Below are 17,462 nucleotides of genomic sequence, written 5' to 3' on the forward strand. Positions count from 1 at the left end.
TGACAATCTAGTAATAACCCTGCAAGCCACAATTCCATTAACGACTGCGAGCGGGGTGGACGCTGGTTCCAAGCCACATGGACGTATCGAGGATGGCGTGCAGAGTGCCATGTGCATTGGTACGTGTAACCTGACCTAATCCGGGCAGCTGGAAGCCGAACCTTGAAACCTAAGAGAGCGGGGCTTTATTGACGAGCGTCTAAGTCCAGCATTCTTCTACCTCTCTTCGAAATATATCGTCAGTTTGTCAGTAGATTGCTATTTCGCTCACATCATGGGGAACATCTTCAGCCAGTTCTTTTTCATCACAGCAGCGCCCCTCACAGAGAAAAATTGTCCCAACCAAACAGTACGAGCAAGCCACCCCCCCAAACCGTCGCATTGTAGCCATAGAGAATTTTGCTCAGTTCGGATCCCAGACCGGCATACCCGCTCAGTATGAAGAAAAACCTACAATATATTGAATCCACGCGTCAGAGGCCTGAAAATTTGGGGAAGGCGCGGAAAAAAAAAAAAAAAAAGGGGGGGGGGGTCGCAGGTCGCTCTGAATCGAAAGGTCACACGGCGATATCGAATATCAAGGAGATGTGGCCGAGGAGCAAGGGTCGGCTCGAATTTCTCAACCTTGATCTGTCCGATCTCTCTCCGTCAAACCTGCTGTCGAGTTCTTTATCGCCCAAAAAAAAAGTGGCCTCGATATCCTCATGAACAATGCCGGTATACGTGTATTTATCCCGTGATTTCCAAGTCTTTCATTATGATGCCGATTCGAGCACAGTCTATTTCTCCCTAACAGTCCATTGTGTCCATGGGCTTGCAGGTCATGTATCCTCCTAAAGAGCAGCACCAATGCTCAAGGACACGACTTGCAGGTAGGGGCCAATTGACTGGGTCCTCAATTGTTTGGGTCCTTATCTGCTCTACTAACTTCTTCTCCCTCTTCTTACGAGGACTACCGCCTCATCTCCGACGGCTAGCGTGCGCGTCGCGTGGGCTGCTTCTATCGTCGTGCACGTCTCGTCACCTCAAACGCACGGAATCATCATTAATGATGACGGTCGTCCTACGGATCCAAGGCGTGATAGACGATTACGGGCAGACGAACGTCGGCAACGTATTTCTGGCGCGAATATTTGCCAAGACGACCGCCGGAGGTGGGTGTTGTGCACGCTGCTTTCAATCCTCGGAACCTGCGCACAGAGCTGCAGCGGCACTGGGCCGGCCTGGGCAGCTGGATGGTGGTAGGTGGCGTGATCATTGTGCTGCGTTATCTGACCGCTTAATAGGTGCGTGCGCACTGACAGTTGTGGCGTTTATAGATAGATTTTATCGTTCATCCACCCATTCTTGGGGCTTAGGCCGAGCTTTGGACGGCCCTCAGCCCTGAGTTGACACCTGACAAGAGTGGGGCCTACGTCTATGCTTGGGGCAGACTGGGTAGCCTTCCCGCAGGACTCGAAACGTCGGTCAAAGGACCATCTGAAGGTGGAACGGGGTTGCGGCTGAATTCATACAATGGTGTGAGAAACAGACCGAGGCTTTCGAGTGAAATAGCGTTGCCACCGATAAGAATGCTCAAGAGCCTTTCTCAAAGTGTATGTGCTGCTGTGTGATAAAGGGGCCGGTGTATAGTATGAATAGAACCGTATGACTAGCCAGCCCATGGAGTGTCGTCACTTGTAATTACTCGCTTGCCGGCCTAGCCGTGTTTCAGGTGCGGGCAGGGGAGGGAGCTCAAGGTTCTATTAATATAATGTAAATTGGCACTCATACTACTTGTAACGAGTAGCTTCATCGAATCCGCGCTTTGACCTTTGAGGGTTGGCTCGACCAACCTTGTTTGGATCTTTACACCTCGTGATAAGCTCTGGTAACAACCCCGTGCTCTGTCTCACTATTTGACGCTTGGTCATCAGACGACTTTGCATGGCTGTTACTCTCCATCGCAAACGTCACCCCCATTGCCGTTGCGTTCCATTTCGGTGATGAGTCACCGTCAGGCGCCGCCTCCGTCGTGATGTGAACCTCGTTCTTTTGGTAGATCTGCAGAGGGATCCCGTATGATCCGTTGATCTGTTCCTGACTGTCCGTTGAATTGAACTCGGGATCTTTGGTGGTATGACCCCGTACGCTCTGCGTCTCTTCCCTGATGCGGCTGCTGAGGTTCCCGTACACGGATCGGAAACGCGAGGTTCCTTGGCCCATAGTAGTGCGTCGGTTCGAGGATTTGCTGTGGAAGGAGCCGAGGTTGAACAATCGTTGCAGCAGCGTCCAGGTCAAGGGCAGATTGGCGACGATGATGGCTGTGGCCGCCTCGCGGATGTACCAGTAGATCCATTCGGTTCCATACGTTTGGGAGAAGCTGTAGTACTTGTTGAGAATCGCTGATAGAATCTGGATATGCCGTTAGTATGTGCTTGTTAGAAGTGTTGCCCTCTTTTCTCTTCTGCTCCTTTCTTTGTTTGGTTGCAAACTAGAGGAAAAGGAAGGGAGCCGAGAGCAGTCCAAGAACTGTCTATCTGGTTATCATACCGTGAATGCTCCCAAGGCAAAGACACCGATAAGCGTCAGCTTCCTCTTCAGCTTCAGCTTAGCCCGTATGAAGATGGGCATCGGTAGCATGATAATCATAATGTCGGACGAGATGTTGACGACAGCGTTCGTAATCATGTGGTTATGTTCCGCAGTGCATTCAACTGCGCAGATCTGTTAGATTCCTGCACGATTGCGGACTTCAGATGAAGAGGAAGATAGAAGGAGGACGTACGGCTGTCGTTGGGCACCTGCCAGTAATGCCAGAATGGCCGGCACCATACTCCAAAGAAGAGTACCTCCATGACGATGAAACCGACGGCGACGTATGCTGCCACAAGCTTGACGACCATGTTATGGCTCAGACTCGTTCTGTAAGGGAGACGAGCGTTAGCAACACCAGTGTATACAATCAATTTGATGTCCTTCCACCTAAAAGACATCTTGATAGGAAGTGGTAGACACTCACGTCAATCGGTGGTACATGACGAGCAAACAGGCCTTGACAGACCAGATGGTCAAGATTTGCATTTGTTCGACCACGATGACCATCTTGGAACCGAAAATCCTCGTCTTGACAGTATCAGGGGTGAGGTCGACGGGATCAGATGGATCAATTAAATTTGTTGGGGTATAGGTCAGGATATGAACGCCAACGGAAAGCACTGTAAAAGAGATCTGTGTAGATTGATCACGATTAGGAAAGATCCTTCTGAGCACTCTTCTGAGGGAACGGAAAGGGTGAGTTATTACCAAGACAAGCACCATAATGTAGTCATCGGCGCCAAGCTTGGTGAAGGTCCCATACAGGAGCCTTCGAGATGCCCTGGATACAGATATGATGAGTATTTTCCACGTCACAAGAGGGCCAATTCGGGGACCTTTTGACCATTTCGCAGGAGAAGAAGAACCATATGAAAGGGACAACAGCTGGAAAACTTACAGGCGAGCGCCGATAACGAAGATGGTCAGTCCGTACCACGCCCATAGTTCTGCCACAAGAGCCGACATGGTAGCCTCGATGATCTCACCGATGGCAAGACGACGAGAGGGTCAGAAAGAAGACAAGGGTTGGGACTGAGGGGAGGTGGCTTATATCCCACGTCCGCCTCTGCTGCGCGCCTAAGGTCTGCTCAGACAGACGTGCGCAGATCGCACAAAACCTTCTGGAAAGGTGTCGTCACTCGATCCACAAGCACGTGGTGAAGTTACAGGAAATCACTTTTGTGACTGTACAGTGAGAGCCATTCATCCGGGGACTGGTCGATCAAATAAGGTCTACGGAGCACATCGTAGTGGGTATGCCATCGCCCGCTTTCCCCTGATTCTCGATCTCTCATTCTCTCGATGGTCTCTGCCTATTGCTTAGCCCGGTTTGCGGAACCGGACGACAGTCCCAATTCTGCAGATTTTTTTTAACCTTCTGGCGTCCACTCTTCAGCCTATGAGCCCCCCCCCCCCCCTGATCGGGCCGCATATCAAGAAAGGGCAAAGATTGCGGTGCGACTAAGGGGATTATTGTGGGTGTGCTCTGTGCTAGTGTTGAACCAAGTTGTCGGGTGATGGGGCCGTCATTTATGAAAACACAGCCACTCGAGTCACTCATTGGTTGTTGCTGCCACGGGGAGACCGTCCCCTACTCTGGAGACTCTTTCCGAAAGATATGTGGTGTACCATGTTTATTATGGTGTGCACTGGTGTTATCAGCGGCCCTGTCTAATTATGGTAAAAGAAGAGAAGAGAAAAGAAGCCTTATCGTCGTCGGCCGTATATCCGAGCCTAGTGGGCAGCTACTGTCAAGCATCTCCAGGCTTGACTCCTTATGCTCTAAGTTAGTCTGAACTTGGACCCCGTCAAGCAATTTAACGTATGATCTGATTTTCGGCACAAAACGTGGATGCGGCTGCATCTCACACGTCTCGTACTTCAGCTAGCAACGAATGGAAGACTTGGATCACATCCGGGAATTCCCTGAGCAGACTAGCCCTATCGCTGTCACCATAGCATACTGACGTTAATGTTGTTCTATTGTTTACTATGTACAGGGCAACTAGCTGCTGTGGATTAGGCTTTCGGCCCTGTCGTGGATCACACACTCGATACTGTACCTCTCTCCCCCCTGGATCCTGGACTCGATTCCGAGAGGAAAAGATTGTGACTCTGCAAGGGAGCTTTGTTGCTCCACTCCTTACCCTATCCTTATCGATTATCCGATCATTACTGTGTGAACCTTGGTACTATAGTACAGCATGGCTATGGCATTACGCGTTCTTACTCATATGCCGCCACCGCTGAGCTACCATCGCAAGCATTGTCAAAGCGTCTCTACGTCGTCGTCTTCTTGTTGTTGTTCTTTTTGTTTCTGGCGAGATGTATGATAGACCTGGGTAGTTTTTTGGGGGGGGGGGGGAGAAGCTGTAATGTAAACACCGCTGCTACACAACGGTTCCAAGATTCTCCCTAGTCGAAAAGCTCAGATGGATATACTGATGACAACATTAGACAAGAAGTCGTCATTTGAAGCACATTCAACGTGATTATTGTCACAGATTCCTTGACTAAGCACATTCTAGCTTTGGGAAGCATGCTTTCTGCTCACACCTCAGAACCCGAGGAGCCGATTGCCGCGGACTAGGCCGTCAATGTTCCGCTGAACAGTCTCGAACCTCATGAAACCACAGCTCTCACTCTCCAGATGATTAATGATGCCAGCCAGGGTCGTGTATTCCCTTCGGCACTTTGGACAATGGTATAGAGCTTGCTGATCTGTGCAGACATAAATAAGACTCGATGCTCTGGTAGCAAATTCTGTCTCTCCAACAGGCGCTTGAACGGTGTGTACTTACGAACAGGAGAATTCAGGTGTTGGTTGAGACTGTCGCATGTCTTGAATGTCCTCTGGCAGAGATAGCAAGCCCAAGCATAGCCATTCCACGCTCGGCCGGTTGCCTCGTACTTGTCCGAGCCATGCCACCCAATAAGCTTTTTGGAGATGACGCCATCTGGGTCAAGACGTCTGACCGTCATGTAGATCGTGTCTCGGTCGAGGTCTGGGGCGTTGGGGCAGGCACCACGCTCTAGATGATGGCAGAGACCGGTGGCAGTGGTGAAACGTGTCTTGCAGAAGGGACAGACGATATCGGTGCCTTGGTGTATGCGAGACCTCAGATGCTATAGAAACACACCTTCCTCATATCAGTAAAATGGGTTATTCGTATGGTATTTGATGTGTCTGGGAGAAGGTGATGTCAAGACACAGACCATCCTGATGTTGTTGTCATTGTTAAAATGACGATCGCAGTCAGCACAGTAGAGGTGATCGTCAATCTCATGGCTCTTCAGGGCGTCCTCTGTCGGCCAAGTTTCAACACAGTGGTCGCACTCCCATTTGAAGTGATTCTTGTCCTTCATATGCTGGCGACGCGCACTCTCCGAGGCACAGACTCTGAAGCAGGTATCGCATTCAAAGAGGGGTCGTCGGTGGCCGGTAGCGTTGCAGTGGTTCTCGCGGGCTCGCCATCCTGCTGGAAAGACTTTGATGCAGGTGCCGCATTCGAACATCTTGGCTTATTGGCAAGCACCCCAAGGAGGAGTTGTTGTGCTGGGCAGAGATGAGAAAGCTCGTCGGCGTGTTTCGCGGTCTGGCGAGGCCAACGCGTAATAGCTTTCCTTCCAAAGTTCGGAGTGGTGGCATATAAGATCGACAGGGACAGCCAGGAGGGCACAGACCATCCCTTAGAAACAGGGGTCCAGAGTACTCTCAGGTGGGTGCCTTGAAGGTGCTAGGTGCGTAAGGGAAACTGCAACAGGCCACCTGAAGCCCCCCGGCCGTTATTCCCCTTCTTTGTGTGAAACCCTTGTCAGGTTACCAGATAACAAACCTAGCTGGTTGACAGCTACGATAAGATATCGGATCGCAACTTGAACCCTGAATAAGCCCTAACCCTAGATATCAAAGCCTCCTCTTTGAATTCTGTGAAAATCTGGATCTGCTGATCACTATCTTATGAAAGGCCCCATGTTCTTAGTATCTGAAGGCTGCCCACAATTTTCGGCATATACACAAGACTCTGTAATCGAAAAACCCCGCATGCGTTTCTTAAAATACGTCCCGCCTTTTATTCTTTTTATTTTATTTTACATAAGTGTTTGCTTGCTCTAAGCACAGAGTCTTTAAATAAAGCAGTCGTCATTTCTCAGATCCATGACAACTCGGTAATCTCATTGCCGTACAGTGTGTGCTGCTGCCAGGTGGAGGCAGATGGACCAACATTGACTCCCCACAGGATGGTGGATTTCAACCTCTGCCTTGACCGCATTGTTGATCAACAATATCTTGCCACTTTTGGGCTAGGATTTCAGGTCGAGCGCTTTCATGGGTGGACTTCTCCTGCCTGCACCTACCCAAGCACGTGCCTAGTCTTAAAGCTCAAAGGAGGGGCTTTCTTCCTCTGCCCCTCCTCTGCTGAACGTGTCAACATCCGTACCCATGACTGTTGGCACATCGGTTGTAGAGCTTTGAAGTTTCAGGGTCTTCACGGCGGTATCTCTATTGCAGCTGACATAAAGTACCTTCCTCGTCATCTATTCCACTCTCAAAGGCCGCAAACCCTAGCAGGCGCTTCGCTCACATATACAGCTACTCCACTTGTATCGGAAAGCCACGGTAGCACTGGACCCATAGGCATGTGAGCCCCAGTCAAAATATGTGTTCTATGGTAGAACGTAGGCCTAGCACACCCCAAGACGTGACCAGTGCATAGGATCTGCACCTTGCCGTGAGATGGACGGCATTGGCAACATGTCCGGCGGGAGGAACTTCCTGAGCTCTCCAACGGTGTGATTGGTGCTGAGCTGCGAGATATTGATGTGCACGCGAGTCAGGGGTAAATATGATCTCAATGGCTCCAACTGACAATTGGTTCAAAAACCTAGCATCATGCTGGCATCCGATATCCAGTCACAGCCCGGGAAACAGCATGAGCAGAGAGACTTTCTTTTTGCCGCCGAGGTGCTATAGCAGCGATCCGTCTTTGCCGTCTGTTCCGTCTTTTCGAGAGGCAAAAAACTATAGAGGAAGATTAGGAAAGAAAAAAAAAAGGAGAGAGAGAGAAAAGAGAAAAGGAAAGTTTAATGGCGAAGCCGTCAATTTCGCAAGACTGTAAGCAGTGACGGCATAATTGTTTAGCCTTGATCAAGAACAAAACTTGCTCTTTTTGTGAATACGTTCTTTTCTGGCCACGACGAGGTACCGTAAGAAGCCCCCAATAAAGAAACGCTGCAGTCGATGGGCTCCCACTACGGCTATTACTGCGGGTTGGCTACGGCAAACAGATTTGCGGGAGATCCATTTTGAAAGATTGCCTTGTCACTTTATGCCACTATTGCAGAGTCGGCCTGGGACAACTGAGGGCAGCTTACAAGCCTTTCAAAGCACCATGATTCCCGATGGTTGCATGCCTAGACTGATCGATCTTCTTTCAATGCTCACATACCAGGTAAAGTGATTGCTATCTCTTGATTCCTTGCCACTGCGAAGCTAGCGGCAATACAAATGTCCATACATGGGTCCGTGGAAGAAAGGAGAAGGAGAAGAGAAGAAAAAAGAAGAAGAAAATAGCCCTGACACAGACAAAGGAAGAAGAAATGTTTGAAAAGGCTTATGTGTCAGTGGATGGTTGACATTGTGCGTATCATATGCTTGAAAGGCTGAATTGCTCATTGTGGGCAGGAATCGCCGGGCGGAAGAAATGAAGACTCAGTTGGTGGATCAAGCTATCTCCTCATCTCAAATGCTGCAAATACTGGATGAGAAGCATCTGCTTGGCGCTTCTGAGACCGCGAAATAATTTTCAGGCATCTGAATCATAAGCAGTCTCAGCCCATATCCTTGGCCAACCATTCATGAATTCCCAAGTCATACCAACTGAGTCGGAGAATTGAAGTTAAACTTTGTTGCATGTGAGAGAGTTCGAAGGCGACGACTCACCAGGACTTGCGCTAACAATTTCGTAGGAGCATCGAGCATCAGAAATCACGGCATATCTCGGATGCCCACTGATGGCAAGGCTAGTGCCTTGAGCTACTGGTTCAAGTCAGATACGCCATTCCTTCAGCTTCAGCTTTGCACGAGAACAGTATTCTTACTGCTGATTGTGTAATTCGGCATCACATCTTCACTGGAGCCTGGCTGGCAGCTTGTGCACCGTTGAGCAGATGAGACCGATCAGGCCTGGCGGCACAGACGGTGCCCATGATTAGACCTTCCTCGTTGAGTGTTGCAAAGTTCACCTTGGATAGACCCATTCTAGGAGGTAATCGTGCCTTGGGCGATGAAATCTGTTTTTGAATGACCTGTTTAGGTATACCGTTATGGCGAATGGCATATCGTCTCTAGTCAAGGTCTGCTAAGATGCTGTAGATTGCGATGACGGATATTTTCTTTTCGTGGCTCGTATGATCGAGGTATGCCACAGCTCACCAGAGAATATCCTGTTCACTTGCCACCCCAAAGAGTCCTGCAGGCGCCCGCGTCGAGATTGGAAAAACCCAGTGATCTTCTAACACAGCAATGACATTCTCCAACAGCTCTCCTAGGGTCATCTGCTTGTATGACACTGGTACAACATATCCAGGGCAGTCCATCCAGACGGCAACGACCACATCGCGCCCACGTGTAGTCATCCGTTTGCACTGGGCAGTCGCCGGCAGGGACCATAGCAATCTATCTACCAAGAGCCAGCCAGGCTGAAAATCCAGGCGTGGACGAGTTCCAGAGTCCTCGGTAGTGTGGTGCCATGACTGATGGTGCAGCAGCTGGCGGGCGTGCTCTTGCGGGCTTCCAGCACATTTCCTATGAGCGAAGAGGGTCTGCTTTTCTTCGAATCCACTCGACGCGGTGTATCCTAAGCCATTTACTCATCCCTCTTTCTGCCCTGTCTACTTGATTTTCACACCCCTGAAGAACTCCCACCGTGACGTGGGCTTCAAGGACTCCCACTGTGCTCTGGTAGCCTTGAACTTCAGCCTGGCCGCAAAATCCAGATTTGCCAAAGCACTCTCATCAACTTTATCTTGAATCCAGCTCGCCCCCATATAGTGCCCTGCCTTTCCGGCGTGAGCTTACTTGGCCCTTATCATTCGTGCATAGAAGAGTTCTTGTTTGGGCGCTCATGGGTTCTTGTCTGGGCCATGGGCGCCCAAACCATATGCAATACGCAATGTTGTTCCAGAATTGAATCCAGGGATCTTCCGACAGCAACCAAGGCTGTATCATAGCGATTTTCCCTGCATCTTGCCCCACGCTCTGTTGAGACGATCGCAGAGGGCTCCAGGAAAGAGCTCGATAAACTCAAAACTGCGATAGATGGTATTCCGTCTTTGTAATGACCTAGTGATCTCGGAAGTCATTCAAACTGTTCCCGAGTGTACGAGATGGCAAAAGCATTGCCTTCATGTACTTCGACTAATTAACGTATCGCGGACAATCAGGTGGCGACCCTGTTCTGGATTTTTCCAGAACGGACAGCATTCGTGACAGCAGTAGGTGAAGTTGACGACCCGAGCCTTCATGATGATCCAGATCAAAGGATGAATATATCAATTTCGTATATATCGTGGCAGAGGTCAAGATCTGTACGTGTAGGGTAAGTAAGCCGGCCTGTGAAGTAGGACCACAGGTTATGCAGAAGAGGTTACTGTAGTCCCACCACCGACAATCCACATGTGGGTGCTGACGAGGGACAACTGTTTATCTCCACTTTTAGAGATGGCGCATAAGCTACCCGCTGCGGCTTTTTGCACACTACGGACAAGGCACCCGCGTAGGCATTCTGTCAGACGGCCATGATCGCACCTCAGATCTCACCTTCAGCCCCGAGCCCGGCGGGGCATTGCTAGGTCTTCCACATATTACTGCACAATTTACTCGACAAGGATTAGTTAGGCACACTAGCACAAGACTTAATATGTGGCTGCAGAGCCCGCTCAACTCAGGCCCGACTCGACCCCTCATCTCCTTCTTCGCGACAGCAAGAATGGGTAATTTCTCTGTGACCGCCCTCCGACGTCAGTGGTCCAACCCTTCAGATGTCTCCACCATCCTTATGGTCATCGGCGGTGATGTGGTCCAAAAGGCCTTGGCTCAAGGTACGGGGACCTGGTACTTCACCCCAGTCTGTTTTTCGTTCGGATGGGTCTCGTACGCCTTCATGGCGCTGGTCGAGATCATCGGGCACGGCCGCCTCCTGCCCGAGCCAGATTACCCGGTGAAGGTTTTCAACCTGAGGTCGGGCTACGTCCGAGAGAACAAGAATTGGGTTATTGGCCGGCTGCTGCGTGACATCGAAACCATGCATTCACGTCAACAACCTCTGACAGACGAGGGAATTCGGGTTGTAGTCCTGGAGGCCAAACCTAATCGGAAGGGGCCAACAGAACTCCCACTGGGATGGATCCATTTCTACGGGTTCATTGGTATCCTCATTCAGCTTGCTCTGGCCGCGATCCCTCTCGTGAGCTCTGGAGAGTGGGATATCATGATGATCACGGCCGCAGGGACGGTCCTCGTGCAGCTTGCCGGTTGTCTTCCTCAGTGGCGGGCAGAGAAGCTTCCCAACCGTCAGTCCAGTGATGCAAAGTTTGCTCTCACGCAGGGGAACGGATCACGCGAGATCATCGTCATCATAGGCAACGGCAACTGCTTGGACCTCGAGGAAATGTGTGCATCAGGGAGCCCCCGAGGCGGCCGGCCCTGGGAGAAATTCACCAGGACGTGGGACCTCTTTTCGAAGCCGGTATTCCAGTCAGCGGGGAGGCAACACCTGCCCACGCCCAAGCAGCAGCAGAGACAGGCTCGTACTATGCGAGGCTTGCCGCTCGGGTTCTGGCTCACCAGGATCGTTGTTGTGGCCCAGTCTATCCTCTGGCTGCTCCTTCTCGTCAACCTCGCATGCTCCCGAGACAGCGATTGGGTCATTATTGCCATTGGCGCCTTTGGAATGTTCCAGAATGGTTATCTTGCCGGGATGCAGCGGCCAGCCGAGCAGAGGAACCTCCCACTAAGGCAAATTGAGATAATCAGGGCCAAAAAGGTCATGGACGGGCTCATGGATCTCGAGGTGGCGTATGGAGGGGCTGAGTGTCTGCGGAACGAATTTTTCCCGGGAAAGCTTCGAGAGTCCGAGAAAATGTGGTGGAATGGGCAAAGGGATACATATGATACTGCTAGGGCGGAGGCTGGGTGGCGTGGGACCCCTCGCAGCCGTCTCAAAACCACAGTAGTGGCTTCGGGATCGTCCACAAGAACTCCATCGCCATGAGACAGCATCTAGGGGAGGGGGAGGTCACGTTTATCTTAACCATGCAGAACAATCCCTTCATATAATAAGCCTCTGTCACAAGTTATGAGGTTATAGCTTAATTCTCCAATATACAAGCTACAAAAAGACTTACTATTTGTTTTTATCAAGACCAAAGTACTTGATCAGTGCCTTGCACTAGCTGTTGTCGGTCGCATATACTTATAGCGTAGCATACTTGGTCTTCTATCACTCCACTAATAGGTTTCACTTGCCACAGGATAAACTTCTTTTTCCTGTCTTTTTTTCCCTTCTGTTCTTCCTTCCTTGCTTCATCAATCACATTCTCTCTATTAGAGACCCGACCATGCATTTGAACAGGACTAAAATTGTGACGTGTGAAGTATTGTACGCTCTCCGTATTTAGATGCTTCCACTTTCACTCTGCCAATTGCGTCTTTCCTTCGCCAGCTTTTTGGCTATCGTGCTCCGAGGCTATAGCCCCCCGCTCGAATTTGCATCTCACATTCAGTCTATATGAAGGCTTAATCAATTTAGAGGGGACAACCCGGGTTTTAATTATAACAGGTGGGCTCATGTGTGTCTGCAGGTGGGAGAAGAGCGCACGAGGCGACTATAACAACGAACGTACGATAGAACCAAAAAAAGAAAGCACTTATATGTTTGTCAACAGTTACTTATCAGACATGAATATGATACTGAAAATTATTTGAGATTTCAGTCGTTGAACCGATTATAGAAGGAACGACTAGAATATCTGATGGGTTGAGGACACATTTGGAATCGTTAATTCGAGGCTGATTTTGGGTCAGCGTAGAGTAAATTGCAAATTTGTGGTGTGATTAAGCATCTAATAATACCTGTCCTCACACATCAAATGCTCCCACTTCCACTCTGGTAGCTTAACCTCTCCTTTGCCGGCCTTTTGGCTGTCGTAGTTGGACCCCATGATGCTCCGCTCAAATTTCTCTTCCATCGAAAATTTCTTCCACTCTTTACGGCGTGTTTCCCTCCAAGCTACTGCTGCCTGGTTCAAATCATCCGGTACACCATATTTCGCCCAGTAATTCAATTCTGTACGACAATATGCAGGCGCTGCCACGTGTATGAACAAACGGCGCAAGCCATCGCTCGCTGCTGCTTGTTGACCGGCCTTCAGATGATCAGAAGAAGTCCCCCTGAAGAACCCAAGAGGGCGGAGAAATGCAAAACATCCCTTAACGATAGCTTTATATGCATCGCCGTTAAGCTTCTGGCGCGACTCGGGTGCCCAACACGCGTGTCCATGTTCTGCTATCTCGAAACGAAGCGTGAGCCGCGGTAGGTCCAGGAGATCCTTTGCCCATCGGAGTGTCTCGAACCAATCTACAAGATCAGGGTCGTCGGGCGCTGGTTCCCGATCGATAGGCGGAAACACAATATCCAAGAAGCCTATATATTGCAGAGATGCCGTGACAAGACCAGAACGTAGGAAAAGACTGGCCGAGTAGTGAGCAGGGTGTTGACCAGTGGGTGGATCATTCATCTCTACGCCACTATGGGGCATGACAATTACACGATTCTGATTGAAGAAGATAGACTGCGCATCGCGGTAAAAGTGACGTCCGACAAGGAATAAACCTGATGGCGGAGTCCAACATCGGCATCCGTCTGTGTTTGTTGAGTAGGCCGTGTGGCGCCGTTGGCAGGAACAGTCTCCCTGACCTGTGTGCTGCCAGCAATTGCGAAATATGCATGCGTAGTGGAAATAACCATTGTCGCAAGGACAATTCTGAGCACCTGGCCACCGGTCCCGGCTCATTGGAATCCAATCTTGTCCGGAGTCAGGACAAGGATACGATCGCACGCCATATGAAAACCGATCGCAGCGTTTCTGCCGATTTTTGAGATGATACTTCCTGGTCGGATGCCATTGGACCTCTTTGAGAGGTATTACCAAGTCTGTATAACTGAGGATGAGCATACGTAGCTCGGTTGGGAGGTCCATGAACCGGAAAGCTGCAATCGCCCGGGGAGCTCGTCCCGTGGCCTTCAGTGCTGCAGCTTCTGCAATCTTTCCCATATCTCCATCTCGGTCCTGGCAGAGTCAGAGATGGCACTTGCGAAGAACCGGAAAATAAGCGAGACCTCCGGCGGCTAGCTTGGCTGTCTGGGTGTCTACGGTATCGCAGACGATCGAGAGCTCCAGTTGCCCAGCCAACACGGTTTGCCCAACCTCATGAGCCGTGTCGAGCCACTCGTCCAAGAACTTCTTGTGTTCGATGACGGACTGATCAAGGGGGGTCCGTATATTGTCTGACGATGGAGCGCACATAGCTGCCAGTGGCCTTTTTGAGATAGACGGGATCTTCGGGAGACAGAAAGAAGCTACGTAGATCGAGCTGAACGTTTCTATGCCGACTACGCGTCAAGATACTGATGGTCTCAGTAAGGATGGCTGTAATCTTCTTGCTGACCCTGGCACACTAGATCACCTTCTTGGTATCACTCTTGTGCTGGACAACTGAGCCCAATTTGATGTCGTAGTTGACTTTGTGAGTGAATATAAAATATTGGTACTTTATGTCGTTGTAATTTGGAAAAGGCAGAAATTTCTTACCTGTGACTGCGAGAATGGTCGTCATGATGAATATAGTTCTTGAATTTAGATGACCAATATCATGGTAATATTGCTGAGTGACGCAGGCCCCTAGGCTCTTTTAGCACTAAACACAAACACAGACCTCAGTGTTAACAGGTCATCAATGGCGAGCCAAACAACAGCATGAACATGATGTAAAAAACATGATGTAATTACCCATGACGAGAAGCCTCTCATCCTCCATCTTCAAGGACAGCCAAGTCCAGTTCAAGTCTACTTTCTTTCTTCATCGAGGCTTTTTTGACACAGGAACAGCACATGAAGCAAAATGTGCTATGGATTGAGTAGCCAGCCAAGCCTTACGGATGAATTAAAGTTCAAAAGACACAATGAAATGCAATACAAGAGAAGAGAGATCATGGTGACTTGGAAGAAGCCCTTTTCGTCCAGCCCCCCACCCCGGGCCGGGGGGGGGTTGGTTAGGTGGTTCTGAGTCGGTCTACAAACGAGTCTGTCAGCACTAATAATACACATCATCAGGGACTAGTTTCTATATCGCATGATGGGCTCGAGTGCAGTCTTTCTCTTGGCATAGATATCAAATACTGGCTAGCGCTGAGAAAAAAACCTACCTAGAGTCCGGGGTTGCAACGAACAGTGAGTGGAGCAAGAGACACGTGACAGTTGTCAGACTTCTCCCCTATTACAGACCAGGCTATCGTTCTCGCCAGTTCAGGATTGACTTGCTCCAATCTCATACCCTGGCAGCATGGCACGGTACCAGTACACGCCTCTGTCCAAGACCCCTGGAAGAGACTCGATCAGACTTGCAACGATCTATTCAGGAGTCGGTCACGATGATGTGGTTGTCAGCCTCCACACTGAAGACTTCACACCGGAGGATCCGCCCAATTACGAGGCTCTTTCATATGTCTGGGGATCCATGAAGTCACGCAAAGTCGTCTACGTTGGGTCTTCGGACAAGAAAACACTGCGGGTCACGAAAAATTTACAAATCGCCCTACAAAATCTACGCTATCCTGACAAGGAACGCGTCATGTGGATTGATGCACTCTGTATCGACCAGTCCAATAACGTTGAAAAGGGCCCCCAAGTCGCCCTGATGGGCCACTTGTTTGAGTGTGCATCCCGAGTCGTGGTCTGGCTGGGCCCAGAAGAAAATGGAAGTGGTCTCGCCATGGAGCGTCTGGCGCACATCGGTTCGCAAATCCATGTGGACTGGGGAGGTGTCCACCGCATTTCTCCTGCCGGGGACGTTGAGGGTGTCGACCGTACCGTAGCTGATCCAAAGGTCGATCTGCCAATGGATACAGCTCAGTCGATGGCAGTAGCCCACCTGCTACATCGAAAGTGGTTTGACAGACTCTGGATACGTCAAGAGATCTTCGTGGCCGAGAACAGAGCCATTGTGCGCTGTGGTCCTCATGAGGTGCCTTGGCCAATTTTCCGGAAAGCCCTTCGCCTCATCTACTCTAAGCGGCCCAAACCGGGCAATGCGCTTCACCTGCTAGGGAATCGTCTCACAACAATCGGAGGCTTTGTATTCCAGATGAGATGGACTGAGATCCTGACTATACGACAATCATTCCAACATGCCCTCTGCTCAGATCCCCGCGATCGTATATATGGCATTAGAGCCCTACTTCCCCGCGACCAAAGAGATTTATGCGGAACTCCAGACTATACGAAATCAACTGTCGAGGTATACTGTAACCTTGCTCAGAAATATATTACAACATATCCCAATGGACTCACCATCCTCCGCAATTGCGAACCCTCCCCAGGTTGGCAGGGCCCGTCTTGGGTACCCGATTGGTCAACAAAAGCAAGCTTCTTTTGGAGACATCATACCTGCGCATCCTCACAGATTCAAGGCTGGTTCAAGTTCCCGAATGCTGGAACCATCCGGGTTCTTGCAGCATCAGTAACAGTCGTGAAGGACATGCGCTCGGTACCTCAATTCTACACCCGCAATTGGGAAATAGGCGCCGCTTTTCTGTGTAGCATTGCAGATCCATCTTGTCAAACCACGTCGTATCCCTCTGGGGGATCGCTCATGCGTGCAATCGCCAGAACAATCGTGGCCGGCGCACTTTCTGAATTCACGCATGTACAGGATGGCACCTATCCTACAACAGAGATTGCAGAATCGGTTTTGACCAACGTTGTTTCTGGAGTAGCTCTTGTAGAAAAAGACCAGAACATGGGAAGTGACGCGCAAAGGTTCTTCAAGAGAATGGACTGGGGATCGGGCGGGAAGGCCTTCATCCGGGGCACAGGCGAATACGTCGGCGTGGTGCCTCCCTCAACAAGAGTCGACGATGAGATATTCGTTATAGTGGGCTGTCAGCAGCTCCTCGTGTTGAGAAAACATTCCGGGGGTAATGAACGGTATTCTATAGTCGGCGAATGCTATGTGGAAGGGTGTGCGCGGGGGGAGCCTCTCCTGGGGAGATTGCCGGATCACGTCGGGTTCAGCATAATTCGAAACCGGAGTATGGTTGGAGAGTCGCGACGTTTCAGAGATTTGAGGTCTGGAGACTTATTCTGCGAGGATCCACGTCTTGGAAGTCTCGGAGTCGAGCTTGAAGAATTCCGTGCCAGGCTTGCTAAGGATCCCGAAGCAATGCTGGACGTAGCGCCTGAAGTATTGCGGGCGCGTATAAAGGGCTTGAAGTATATTGACCTAGTTTAGCTCTATGAACACCAGCTTCTAATCAAATGCACTACTTAGGTAGTATCCTTGTGAAGCATGCTCCAGCTTATTGCAAAGCATGTTTAAGGTTTACTGAATAAGCACAGTGTTGTAAATTCTTGATACAAATCACGGAACAGGCCCAAAGCAACAAGATTCATGTGCTATGACTTGCAGTATACTTGAGATTTGATTTCGACTTAAGTAGGATAATGTTGTTCAGAGGAATATTGAATTCAGTGTTTTATAGCTTTCATCTATTCACACCTTCTTAAATTCCGTTGCTCGAATCTTTCAGGTTTAATACCACATA

The 17,462-nt window shown here is 50.0% G+C and overlaps 6 protein-coding genes across 6 annotated transcripts; 3 read left to right on the plus strand and 3 right to left on the minus strand.

Moving 5' to 3' along the window:
• Positions 1–1,848: 1,848 nt before the first annotated feature.
• Positions 1,849–3,543, minus strand: M406DRAFT_249523 (uncharacterized protein; the record flags this gene model as incomplete). Its single annotated transcript, XM_040916617.1, has 6 exons — positions 1,849–2,394; positions 2,533–2,696; positions 2,768–2,904; positions 3,002–3,210; positions 3,286–3,358; positions 3,476–3,543. 6 exons carry the CDS (start codon positions 3,541–3,543, stop codon positions 1,849–1,851), a joined length of 1,197 nt encoding a protein of 398 aa, XP_040780315.1.
• Positions 3,544–5,063: 1,520 nt separating this feature from the next.
• M406DRAFT_287495 (uncharacterized protein) lies at positions 5,064–6,096 on the minus strand (the record flags this gene model as incomplete). Its single annotated transcript, XM_040918740.1, has 3 exons — positions 5,064–5,298; positions 5,379–5,703; positions 5,794–6,096. 3 exons carry the CDS (start codon positions 6,091–6,093, stop codon positions 5,135–5,137), a joined length of 789 nt encoding a protein of 262 aa, XP_040780316.1. The 3' UTR covers positions 5,064–5,134.
• Positions 6,097–10,568: 4,472 nt separating this feature from the next.
• Positions 10,569–11,852, plus strand: M406DRAFT_249210 (uncharacterized protein; the record flags this gene model as incomplete). Its single annotated transcript, XM_040916596.1, has 2 exons — positions 10,569–11,251; positions 11,381–11,852. The coding sequence occupies 2 exons, from the start codon at positions 10,569–10,571 to the stop codon at positions 11,850–11,852; spliced, it is 1,155 nt and encodes a 384-aa protein (XP_040780317.1).
• An 850-nt stretch (positions 11,853–12,702) lies between these two features.
• Positions 12,703–14,476, minus strand: M406DRAFT_75838 (uncharacterized protein; the record flags this gene model as incomplete). The annotated part of the gene is made up of 3 exons (XM_040925907.1): positions 12,703–13,929; positions 13,963–14,219; positions 14,452–14,476. The coding sequence occupies 3 exons, from the start codon at positions 14,474–14,476 to the stop codon at positions 12,703–12,705; spliced, it is 1,509 nt and encodes a 502-aa protein (XP_040780318.1).
• Positions 14,477–15,343: 867 nt separating this feature from the next.
• M406DRAFT_243153 (heterokaryon incompatibility) lies at positions 15,344–15,838 on the plus strand (the record flags this gene model as incomplete). Its single annotated transcript, XM_040916199.1, has 2 exons — positions 15,344–15,653; positions 15,735–15,838. Coding segments are annotated over 2 exons (414 nt in total), but the record flags the coding sequence as incomplete, so codon positions are not given.
• A 323-nt stretch (positions 15,839–16,161) lies between these two features.
• On the plus strand, positions 16,162–17,202 carry M406DRAFT_355265 (uncharacterized protein). Its single transcript, XM_040923126.1, has one exon. It carries the CDS (start codon positions 16,397–16,399, stop codon positions 17,147–17,149), a length of 753 nt encoding a protein of 250 aa, XP_040780320.1. The 5' UTR covers positions 16,162–16,396; the 3' UTR covers positions 17,150–17,202.
• The last annotated feature ends 260 nt before the right edge of the window (positions 17,203–17,462 follow it).

Source organism: Cryphonectria parasitica (assembly GCF_011745365.1).
Source record: "Cryphonectria parasitica EP155 unplaced genomic scaffold M406scaffold_2, whole genome shotgun sequence".
In the NCBI taxonomy this organism is placed as follows: domain Eukaryota; kingdom Fungi; phylum Ascomycota; class Sordariomycetes; order Diaporthales; family Cryphonectriaceae; genus Cryphonectria; species Cryphonectria parasitica.

Excerpts from the sequence above, each read along its gene's own strand:
- M406DRAFT_355265 (XM_040923126.1), top strand. The coding sequence starts at position 16,397 with ATGCGCTCGGTACCTCAATTCTACACCCGCAATTGGGAAATAGGCGCC.